We start from the raw sequence: 12,223 nt of genomic DNA, 5'->3' as shown, positions 1-12,223 counted from the left end.
GATGATCTAACGATCGCTTCTGGTCTTCAAAAGCAAAAACCCTAGAATGTAACCTTAAACTAATCATCGTGCGGCAGACTTACAAGCCAAACTTTTTAAAATAGTCATCAATGAAATGTCACTGTTCTGTATTACTAAGTACAATTTGGAAGTGAATCCCCTTATCTAGACGGCAGGCCAGACAACTTTTGAGTATACAATTAGTATATCCCGTACCCTCACGCATTATTCATTACAGCCCTATTTTACATAGAATTTTAAAATTTCATCACCAGCAAACACTGCAGATTCAAGCAGTTCTTCTCAAAAAGCTAACGCCGTGTTTTAATGGCCATTTGGCAGTGTTTCCTCTCCCTTTCAAATGTATACATACAAATGTCAAAGATATTTTGACTTCTCGGCATTAATTAAAACCAGTGATGTTAAAAATTATTTGCATGTAATAACTGTTTACTTGTTACTCTTTATGAAACTTGAATAGTTTACATTCTTTCTGACATTTCCTTTTTCCTGTTGGCTCCTTTTTCGAGTTGCAGATTTTCTTTAAAACTCTCCACTTAACTGGTTGCAGGTTGATGGATGGAAAATGTTTTTCTTTTATGAATTAAGCTTTCATTTCTGTAGTCAATTATTTTTCTTAGTCTCTCCTGCGCTCGCTCTCTCTCTCTCTCTCTCTCTCTCTCTCTCTCTCTCTCTCTCTCTCTCTCTCTCTCTCTCTCTCTCTCTCACACACACACACACACACACACACACACACACACACACACACACACACACACACACACACACACACACAGATATTTCCAGTCCGAATGAGTAAATAGAGAATTCTCTAACCTGAAGTCTTTAAATCAAGAGTTGAGGACTCCAGTGATTCAGACAGAGGTTAGGGGCCTATTAAGGGGTGTGTGAGGTTCTGTGGCCTGGAATGTGAACGTTAGATTAGATGATCACAAACTTCGTTAACTCTCCTCCCCTGGGTGCTCATGTTCATGCTCTGAAACAACAGGAGTTCCCTGTCTCTTGAAAGCACGTAGGTGCCCCATCTCCCTCCCAAACCATAGACCTGATCAAAGCCCATGAAAATCAATGACAGAATGTTCATTGACTTCAGTGGGCTTTGGATCACTCCTTGTGTGCATTCACCTTAGGCACAGGTGTCAAGATGGGACCCTGCCATGTGCATCTTGTGCTGAATAATGGGGCCAATCCTGCTTTCCTTGAGCAGCAAGCAAGCCAGCAGGAGTTTGAGGAGGGTAGAATGCGTCCAATGGGCCAAATTCTTCTCAGTCCGATCTAAAATAACTCAGCTGGCTTCAGTGGAGTTACTTACAATCCGCACTGGATTTTCTCATTGATCTATTCCTCACTTATCCATGTGGGGTGTGAAAGTACCTAAGCACATGCGTAAGGTTAAGCATGTGCATCAAATTAAGCACCAGGCTTAAGCGCTTTCCTGAGTGGGGAGGCTGAAAGCAAAATTTGGCTAAAGACCTTTAAAAAAAACATTAGGGATGGAAATTATTTCTGTCAGGTTTCTGCTACACTTTGCTCCCCCTGCTGTAGCTTTTAAATCTCTAGGAGGGCCAGATGCTGCTCTTGTCCACACCAACAGAAATCTGGAGTCACTCCAGTGTTATATGCAAACAGAATTGGGGCCTGTGATTCTTATGTTTTCATATCCGCTCTGAGAGATGCATGACTTGTATGAGTAAATTCTGATTAAAAAGTCTCCTCCAAGATCTCCTATCTAATAATAATAATAATTTAATAGTTAATAAATGTAACACCAATAGATGCCAATTGAGGTTGGGGGCCCTCTATGCTGTGAGCTGCAGGACCACTTAGTAATGAACATCCCTGTCTCAAAGAGTTTACAGTCACAGATTAGAAGAGTTTTCTTACCCCCATGTCACAGATGGAGAAGAGGTACAAAGAGGCTGACTTGCATAAAGACCTATCGAACAGTAACGTGCTCTGGGAGCAGCCCCATTGATATCAGGGCAACTCCTTGTGGAGTAAGATGCTACTCAGTGTAAGGCTGGTTGGAATCCTGCCCATCATTCGCCATTTGCCCAGAGTAGGGTGCGTGGCACTTGTCTTGAGGCCTCATGCAGTCAGTCTGCCTGGAATGATCAATATTGTGCATAATGGCTTGTCGGGGGAGGGAGTGGGTTGAAATGATTCGAGTTGTATTTGTCCTGGTCTGACGCCCGTGGGGCATGGGAATGAGTCCACTGATGCTGAGTAATAATAACAATTTGCACAATTCAGCTGAGAATCTCCGCAGTTCAGAAACACGAAGCGTCGCATATTGCTCTCAGATGAATGCAAGTTGCTCCCAGTGAGACACAGCCCTCGGCGCGGCAGGGAGGTGTTACCATGGCCCCTGTGTTACAGAGGGTAAAACAGAAATCCAGAGGAGTCAGGTAAATTGTGAAAAACAGGCAAAGTTGGGACTAGAGCCCAGGGCTTAAATCTCCCAAATACCCTGCCAATGCATGAGGGCGGGCTGATCATGTGAACGTTATTGCTCATGCATTTGCGCTAAACTTCGTAACAGATACATTACGGGGGGACTTTTGCCTCCTGTTCTCTTTGCAAACTGCACATGAGCTGACGGAAACATTTTCTGATCGTATTGCCTATATTTGAAGTTGCTGCATGAATACATTCCACTAATAATTCCTGATCTGTAAATCATTTCACTGAGAGTGTTTTGCTATGGGACATCTTACTGTGTTGGCTAGTTCTGATGGGATGCAAAAGCCATGTCACGTTATGTGTGTTTCCTAGGCTGCACAAGTGGAACTCCTAAACACATAGGGCTACGTCTAGACTGCAAGCCTCTTTCGGAAAAGAGTGTCTAGACTGCAACGAGTACTTTCAGTAAAGCAAGCTGCTTTCGAAAGAGAGCACCCAGGCAGTCTGGATGTTCTTTGAAAAAGAACAGTTTGCATTACATAGCGCCTTTTCTCAAAAGAGCACACCTCGTAAAACGAGGTTTTCCGTGGTAGAAAAAAATGCCATGTTCTTTCGATTTACTTTCAAAAGAACGTGGCAGCAGTCTACATGCAGGGGAAGTTTTTTCAAAAAAGGCTACTTTTTTTGAAAAAACCCTGCAGTCTAGACATCCCCAAGCTGTCAATGTGAATACTTGTATTTGCTAGTGAAATTTACTTTGCAGGAAATTCACCCTGCTGCAGAAAGTCTGTACAAGGTGTTTGCACCATTTAAGCCCTATTCTGAGTTCTTAGTTGGGCCTGCACTCAGTGCTTTACATGAATATGCTTTAGTATCCCCTTAATATTAACCATTTCCAGGAACACTCTCTGCAAGGAACTGCTTTTGGTAGAATAGATGTAAGACGCTAACCCCATGGAAAGACCCCATCTTGTTAAAATGCAATTTGATTTTTGTTGAATAAATAATTTAATAGTAATATTTGTTTTTGTTGTTGGTGTCTGGGGTACATAGAGATTTTGGTTAGAATGACCCTTTTAAATTATTGCGAACAGTGATAAATGAGATTGGAACAAATGATTTTTTTTCTGTATAATGTTTGCTCAGCTTTAGTTAATGACAACCAGTGAATGTGTGTGTGTAATTAATATTCAAGAACCTAAAGGCAGTAAAATGGGATGTATCCAGCGGAGCCCCACGGTAACTAATGTGCTTTGCGACTGGCAGGAAGGCAGGGAGAAACAGCTACTGGCTCATAACAGTAAGGGCGCGTCTACACAGCGGGGCTATTTTGAGATACCGGAAGTAGCCCGAAATAGCTACCCCGCATCTCTTGAACACGCCTGCTATTTCAGGATAGGTCAGATGCGCAATTTCGGCATCCCTTGTTCCACGAGGGTTAAGAGATGTCTCGAAATAGCGCCTTGTGTGTAGAGGTGCAAAACTTTGAAATACGCTATTTCGAAATTCAATGGAAGTAAGCTACGCAATTTGCATATCATATTTTGAGTTTAGGGCGCTGTGTAGACGCCCCCAGACAGGTCTGAGCGCGGTCTGGAACAGGCTTTGTGAAATCCTGCATTCGGGCTAGACAGTGAGTCTGCTGATGACATCAATGAGCATCCACGGGTGCTGGGTATTGTCCAGGCCCAGGAGGGCCACTGTGATCTAATGGTTAGAGCACAGGCCCTGGAATCGGGACTCCTGGTTTTCTCCCAGAAGCTGAGAGAGTGCAGCCTAGTAGTCAGGGAAGGCAATGGGGAAACGTGGTTCTTGGACACCAGGGCGGTTCACAGCAGCTGAGGATCTGTCCCCTGCCTTTTATCCTTGCTTGTGGAAGAGAATATTGTTGAGTGGTTGGGATGGTGGGGCAGGAATTTCCAGAGCTTGTTTCCATTCCTGGCTCTGCTCTTGTATAGTCACCATGTGACCTTGGCCAAGTCATTTCACTTCTTTGTGTGTCAGTTTCTCCCTCGGTAAAACAAGTGAAGGGGAACGGCCCCCAGGCAAAGCGCTGCCAGCGCCCTGAGGGAAAGCGCGTCTGCACCAGTGTTTGCATTATTCATAGAGCCCGGCAGATCTGCGGAGATCCACTCTGCGGGTATCCGCGCCCACAGCTGTGCGTGTGGGTATCTGCGGCTCATTTTTGTGGCTACAGATGCAGATGTGGATACAAATTTTGTATCCGCGCAAGGCTCTGGTTATTAACAAATACAGACTCTCCTCAAGCCATGTCACAGCATTATCTCCATTTAACAATAAAAACTCATTAATTTGGAAGATGTAATTTAACCCCCCCCCCCCTTCCCCCGAGCCCCTCATCCCTAGGAGTGATATTTTACATCCTGTTCCTACCAGCCTGTCTCCTGTGTGGACAAGTAAGTGAATGAGGAGGACCCGCAATCTGAATAAGGCAGATCATCAGAGCCGCAAACCCCCATGGGTCTGCGTTTGGTGTTTCAAAGCTGAAAGCTGGGCGGAATGGTTGGGTTCCTGCTTCCCTTTGATCGTCGCCCCGACGCTCAGGGCTGCTTGGCGGCAAGGTTCACACACCCGTCTCCAGATGAGGGGGTGACAAACGGCGACAGAACAAAGGGCAGAGGGAGAGTAGGGAACAGCAAGAGCAGAGTGATCATGGAAGAGCATTCAGGATAATCAAGTCAAAAAATTCAGGGCTTCATCATGCAAACATGTACGGCTGCGTGTAGCCCCACTGAACTGAACACAACTGCACATGGGACCAAGGAAAGTGGCAGGAAGTGTTTGCACAATTAGGCCTTCTCTCTCTCTCTCTCTCTCTCTCTCTCTCTGTCTCCCTTCCCTCCCCCCATATCTATCTATCTATCTATCTATCTATCTATCTATCTATCTATCTATCTATCTATCTATCTATCTATCCCCACGCATACCCCCATTGATCTATCTATCGATCCCTCCAAATGTATGTGTCTATTATGTTAAAAATACTTTATTTTTATGGGCCCGATTCTGGAACCCTGGCTCATTCTGAAATGTTTGCCCTGAGCTCTGCTGGAATGACCAGTGGCTGCAGAATCGGGCCCGGTTCTGGGGCGTGGGGAGCTGCAGATCTGTGAGTAGGACAGGAAGGGAGCTGACAGCTGGGACTTGCGGGGGGGATGGAGGGAGCCCTGGCCCATGGGAAGAAGGGAGCTGTTCCACGTAGAGGGGAAATGTAATGGTGTCTGTGCGAGTGTATCCAACTGGGTTCTGGCTTTGGCTCTGAAATGGGTCGAGCTCTCACAGTGGGAAGTTGCCATTGACTCCAGTGGGACCAGGTCCAATTTAGTGTCCCTGCAAGCAGCAAACAGTGTCTCACGAATTTGTAACTGTGACTCAGATGCTCCCTTTTCGATGTCATTTGTGGCTTCATGAGCGTTTCCCACAGCTGGGTCTGAGCCTCCCAAGCCTCCAGACTCGCTTTGCTGGCGGGAGAAATCTGCCCCCTGCATTTCCTCTCATCCGGTTCTTTCTCCCCCTCTAGGAAAAAGCTTCACCTTGACGATCACGGTGTTCACCAACCCCACGCAGGTCGCTACCTATCACCGAGCCATTAAAGTGACGGTAGACGGACCCCGGGAACCAAGAAGTAAGTGACGCGCTTTGTCTGGAAGCAGAGCGAGCCAGAGAGTGTGGGTGGAGCATCACCACAGCTGTGTGTGTGACAGACGCATCGGGGCCAGTGCACAGCCCTGTCCGGTGGCTGCCGTGCAGGTTGGCAGGGAGCACGGGCCTTCTGGTCACGTGGAAGTGCCTGGTGCTTGCACAGGGCGGGCGTGTCACACGTGCACCGTGGGAGAGCGTGCACAGGGGTTCTGAGATGGGGAACGTGGAGCGCACACCGTAACCGTGTCGCTCTGCAGCCCTGTGTTCTTACGCAGTTGTGCTGTTGATGGAATTGGCGGGACGTGTCCCTTGTGGCCCTGGGGAGGCAGGCCGATGCTGTCTGCTTAAGAAACAACCACGGGCTCAAATCCTGAGCAGTGCAGAGCACCTGCCCGCCTCACTGAAGCTAATGGCGCCCAGTCTGGCTTAGGAGCTGGGCCCTTTGGAAACAAGCCCGTTTCTTTACGTGATTTGCCTAGATTGCCTAGATTCCTTTACCAGGCCCCTTTCCTTTCCATGGTGCGTTTCCTTTTGGCGTTTCTCTGCACCGAACCCACTGGCCCTTTCTGGGGCGGAGTTGGCTCCCCTCTCGGGTTCCGCATGGCGGCGGCGGGCGCGGAACCCCCGTTGTTGCTTCGTAGGCGTCGTTCTGATCCATGTCAATTGTGAGCACAGCGGAGAGGAGGGCCTCTCGCTGCTGCCACCCACGTGTGACCTGAACCAAGCTGGTTTGGCCCTTTGTAGCTTTGCATTGAATTGGGGAACATTGGGACAGTCTCTGGATTAACGAGGGGGAAGAATTCTCCCAGCATGATGCTGGATTGGTACATTCCTTCCCCGCAGGGTACGCAGTGCTACCCTCACGCTTATTCATTTATTTGCAGTAGCACCAAAGTGTCCCAGTCTTGGGCCATGAGTGCGAGGTGATGTATGCAAAGACAATGCATGGGGGGTCACCTGGTGTCACATGCCCCCCCCCATTTGTTACTTGTCTTGTACTGAGCATGCTCATATGGTCTGCTGAAGCCACTGCACTCACACGGGGATGGGCAGGGGGCCAGGGTCGTCTGTGGCTGCATTACATGAGTATTGGGAATGAGCCCCCACCCGTTTGCTCGCATCACTTCCCTTGTTTTCAAATCACCCCCTTCCTGCTCCTTTCACTGCCAGGGGCTGCCTGGCCTGGAAGGGAAACGCTAGCCCAGCCTCACATTCCTTCCCCGAGGTTTCCCCCGAGCTCCCCGCATGGACTAGAAGGCAGAGCTTGTTCTCCTTGGCGGTGCACTTGGCGGTGTCCAGGCTGACGGAACATTCTGACCCTGCTAAATGTGCTTCAGAAAATATTTTCTGCTGATGCTGTGGCCAGATGCACCCTGGCCTGCGTCTGGCCCGGGGGAGTAACAAGCGTCCGAGTGCAGCGGCCTGGCTTGGCCTGGGTTGTGTGGGGTTTCTTTGGTGGGCTGCGTAGGATTCTGGACAAGAGCACAGGGGTTTTGAATCTCCTCCTCGGGGCTGGCTTGATGTGGTTGTGTGTGTTTGAAGTGGTCAGAGTCCAGGTAACGAGGGTTTTTTAAGCGACGATGATTTTTTTTCCTGGTGCAGGAGCGCGCTCAGTAAAATTGTGGCCTTAGTGCATCTGAGCATGTGCACGAGTAACCCCCATGCCTGTGCACTCCTCCCTCCATCTAGGAGCCAGGCCTCCTGCCGGCCACTTCTGGGGCACAGCATCGTCTGCGGTGCCAGGACAGGCAGGGAGCTGCTCCTCCCCCCCCCCCACTGCTCACCTGATCCCCCTGCAGTGAGACCCAGTGCCCAGTCCTGGGTTGCTTGAAAGCCCTGGCCCTAGGCCATGCTGCCTCCAATCAAAGCCTTTGTAGTTCATCTTCTGGCGATTTGCTTTGCTTTGATTGACCTCTCCAATAATCAGCACTTGCCGATGGGCAACCGGATCCGTTTCCACCTCCCCTTTGCATTTCAACATGCTCCTCCCAGGCTGGGTTACTCGGTTCCAGCCAGAGGCAGGTTCTCTCTTGTTTAGTTTGTGTGCGCACTGCGCTAGAACCCTGCGCAGAGAGAGCATTGGGGTCTGGAAAAGTGAGCCCCGGATTTCCTCGCCGCAGGATCTGCAGGGCTCTGTGCATTGCTGCAAAAGTCCTGGCTTGTTCTCCTCCTCCTGCTCCACGGAGGTAGCGTCTGGTGGGTCGGATTCTGGACTGAGCGTCAGGAATTCTTAGTTCTAGTCTTGCTCTTGTTGCTGTGTAACCGGGGCAAGTCACGCCAGCTCTTTCTGCCTCAGTTTCCCCCTCTCTAGAATGGGGATAATGACACCGGCCTCCTCTGTGAAGCACTTTGAGCTGTATCGACGAGAGCTTAATATTCTTGTTGTTAGTAATCCTCCTGCGTCTGGCCATTAACTGATTACAGGAAGGGAAGCCGCAGTCTCCCCCACCTGCCCATCTGCAGCATTGTGTAGTTGGCAGGAAGCTTTGTGTCTTGCAGCGCCAGGCGTCGGCCAGTGCTAGAGGCAGGGATACAGGTCTGGAGGGCCATGGCCAGGCAGGTATGGCAAGAAAGCCCTTTGTAGTACTAAAGGAATCAGCCGCTTGTATCAGGACCATGAGAAATCCCAGCTGGGAAGAGGCCCCCTGCAAATGTTGCCGTTGAGTTTTTAAACCAGAAATAGACCCGGTCTCCTGTAGCCGATACTGTCACCAGCCTGCAGGAAAGTGTGTGGGGCACTCGGAGGCCACCCAGATAGGCTGGGATTGAGATTCCATCTCCAATCTCCACCTCTTTTGAACATAGAACGTCCATAGAACTTGGTCTGGGTTTTCCTCTTGGCACTGCTGTCCTGAGGCATTTCCTTCCACTCCAAGGGTGCTCAGATCCCAACCCGTTTTAGGGAGAGGGGCTTGGAATCCGGATCCGGGGCTGTTCTTAGAGCTGCATTCCATCAGCCCAAACCCCACCGTCAGCCACTTGTGTGGGAGGTTGAAATCTGGCCTGTGGGGGACGTTGCAGCTGAGTCGAGGTATTTACATCTGCTCTTTTCCTGTTTAAATCCTGCAAGCACAAAACCGTCAGGGCAACACATTCATCAAGGCTCTTGGGTTCAAAGGGACCTTCATCTAGTCCTTCATTTGGCACCCACTACAAAAGCAGACACTGTAGTCACCGAGCTAACGACTTGCACCCAGGAAGATGGGCTGGGCCATTCGCTCATTTGAGCCTGCTGTTTTGGAGGGGTTTGAAAGAGGCCATTCAGAAAGTGGGATGGGAGCTCTCCCAGCATGCATCCTCTCGGAAACGCCAGCCACTGCATGGTATGCACCGGGAAAACGCCTGGGTTGTTTTCTTTTTCGTTTACCACGAGTGTTCTTCTTGCATTAAAACTGGTGGGTTAGATCGGAAAAAAGAACATTTTTTCAAGCTGACACCTTAAGTCCTAAACAAATTGCACTTTAAGTGTCAATTGTTGACATATTCGTACAAACAGGAAGTAATAAATATATATGAACTTCCTGTGGAATTTCCTTTTTTTCCCCTTCGCAGCTCTTTATTTAGAGAGCTCAGCTTAGATGAACTGCAGCTCTTGAGCAGAACTTTGCGTATGCACAGTTACGAGCACCAGAGCCATGAAATACAGGGTGAGCCTCTCTAGTCCATCTGACCAGCGCCAAACCAGAGAATTTGCCCAACTGTGAGAGGTCCGTATTGTCAAGCAGCATTGCCAATTCTGCCTCTGCTCGCTGGGCTGTTAGAAGACATTGGGGGGAAATTAGAGCTAACAGCACAGAGCCCTGAGAGCCAGCACTAGTGGCTGTAAACAAACTTTGTGGGACTGTGGAAAACTTGGCCACATCCATGCTAAGTGGAACATCCGGCTCACTCAAATCAGCCAGACACCAGATGTTGCTGGACCGGAGGGTGCCGGACTGGAGAGGTTCAACCTGTATCAATCTGAAACTGTTCAGTGACATCACATTCAGCTCTGAAATAAGTTGGTACATTTACCACTGACCATACTGTTAACTGTATCTACTCAAATCAGTGCTGAATTTGTCCCATAATATTGTCCTTATGACAATCACTTTGATATCTTTTAGGGAGTGGAGATAGAGAGTGATGGCGAAGGTGTAAAAGCCTAGACACATGTTAGAATAGATAAGGAGAGAGGCCGTGACTTGTTTAATTTATCCTGCAAAGCAGGAGCTGACGCTCGAAGTACGGAAGCTGCCGTTACTCTGTATTTTGCAAGTGAATGTCTGAAATTGACTAGGGCAGTTCCTCATTCTTTGTGAGCCGTTCATGGCTCTGTTTAACTGGCCTGGGAACGATTTCAGGCTGGGGAAAATGTCACCATCTCGTACCCTTGTGTCATGAAGAGTCATGACTAGGCAAAGAAATAAAATGTCTACTTTAGATTTTTTTTTATTCTTCCTCCCGCCCCCTCCCCCCCCGAAAATGTCATGTTTAGGGAAAGCCCTTCCGCCTGGCCAGGGCGCGAGAGCCCACGTGTCGCTGACGGCCTGGTGACTGTTTGGGACCAGCTGAGACATTCGATATATTTTTACTCTTGTAAAATGTCATCAGACTCCCCAGCCGCCTCCCAAACGCTCTCCGAGGGGAGGGGCCGGCCGCATTCAGAACCGTTCGCAAGTGAAGCTGGAACAAATTCCTCCCAAAAGCCGGGAGCTGAGCTCACTTCTGAACAACCAAAACCCTCCCTCACCTGGCAAAGCTCCCTTCCGTATCCACTGCCAGTTCCCCCTCCCCCCTCCCAGCTGTTAAACATCTGTAGGTTAGCGCTCCGAGAGGCAAGCAACATGGCTCCTTGGGGCTGGGGACGTGCCAAGGCCTCGTGAATGAGCGTTTGAGTTTTCCCTTTGGGGCACTGTAGAAGATTAAGCCCTGCCCTTTCCGTATGGTCTTGCAGTAGGAGCTGCTGGCCCTCCAGAGCCGATTCACACTTCAGCTATCGCCCTGAAGTACGTGACACACATCAGTGCGCCGGGGTTACCTGGCTAGAACTGGAAAGAGGGGCCCGCTCTCACTTACCCCCCCGGCCCAAACCCTGCAGCAGAGGACGAACATGACTCCTCTTTCAGAGAGGCAGAAATTGGGAGCCAGCTTCTTCCCTTAGCCACACGTGTTCAACCCACGCTGGCTTCAGTGGGGGAGCACCTGCATCCCCAAGGACTCGGCCTGGTGACATTAAGTGATTTGGTCAAGGGCGCACAGCATGTCGGTGTCAGCAGGATTAGACCCAGGTCAAGGATCACCAGGCCCTGGTCAATGTGGAGAGGGCCTGGCGCTGCTGTCCTGGAAAGGGCTGGCCCTCAGGCAGCCAGCCCCCCAGTGCTGCCCAGACAGCCTGGTGCCCCCCAGAGCTGGCCGGAGCACACAGCACAGGGCTCCGGTGCGGTTCCAAAAGGCCCAGGTCTCCGGTCACTGCTGCTGCCATAGAATCACCGGACCCCGGGGCAACTGTCCCCTTTATTCCCCCTTCCCCCCTCCCCACCGCCACGGGCCTGAGCTACGTGCTCTAGTCTTCCAGGAGCCTCCACTGTTCATGAGAACTCTGCCTGCTGAGCCACGCGGGCTGGGGCAGCCTTTCCGCAGCACCGTCGTGGTGGTCACTATTCACCAGCATTGCACTAGTGCTAGAGCCCGTGCAGCGTCAGTGCCCAATTGTACGTCCGCAGTCCTTACCCGCAGCGTTTCCACTCCAAACAGGCCTGGCAGAGAAAGGAGGGAGAAAGTCAGCGATGATAGCCCCATTTGACGGGGGACACTCTGGTGCAGAGAGTTTAAATAGCTTGTCCTGGGGCACCAGGGGTACGTCTACACAGCAGCATTATTCCGAAATAACAAAGAGCGCGTCGATGCAGCAAGCCGTTAGTTCGGAACAATGTCGAACTGGAGGACTTCTCACTCCAACTCCTGCACCCCTCATTTCACAAGAGAAGTCGGGGGAAGAGTGCTCTTCCTTCAACTTCCTGCAGTGTGGACAGCGCCAAAAGCTGAATGCAGCTATTTTGACTTGTGTAGCTTAATTCGACTTTTGCCCTGCAGTGTAGACGCGCCCAAAGGAAGGCTGTGGTAGAACCGAGAATGGAACCTCTCGAGCTGCTTG

At 50.0% G+C, this 12,223-nt stretch overlaps 1 protein-coding gene across 4 annotated transcripts in view; it reads left to right on the top strand.

Annotated features, from left to right (window-relative positions):
* The window catches only part of RUNX3 (RUNX family transcription factor 3), a 99,236-nt gene that overhangs the window by 54,107 nt on the left and 32,906 nt on the right, over nucleotides 1-12,223 (top strand). For all 4 annotated transcript variants that reach the window (XM_075908531.1, XM_075908529.1, XM_075908530.1 and 1 more), the window contains one exon: nucleotides 5,966-6,070. In XM_075908531.1, coding sequence (XP_075764646.1) covers nucleotides 5,966-6,070 — 105 coding nt within the window. The remainder of the gene's footprint in view (nucleotides 1-5,965; nucleotides 6,071-12,223) is intronic.

This window comes from Pelodiscus sinensis, chromosome 25, assembly GCF_049634645.1.
Source record: "Pelodiscus sinensis isolate JC-2024 chromosome 25, ASM4963464v1, whole genome shotgun sequence".
Taxonomy (NCBI): Eukaryota; Metazoa; Chordata; order Testudines; family Trionychidae; genus Pelodiscus; species Pelodiscus sinensis.
The sequence above is the reverse complement of the archived record's forward strand: the minus strand, read 5'-3'. Positions and strand labels throughout refer to the sequence as shown.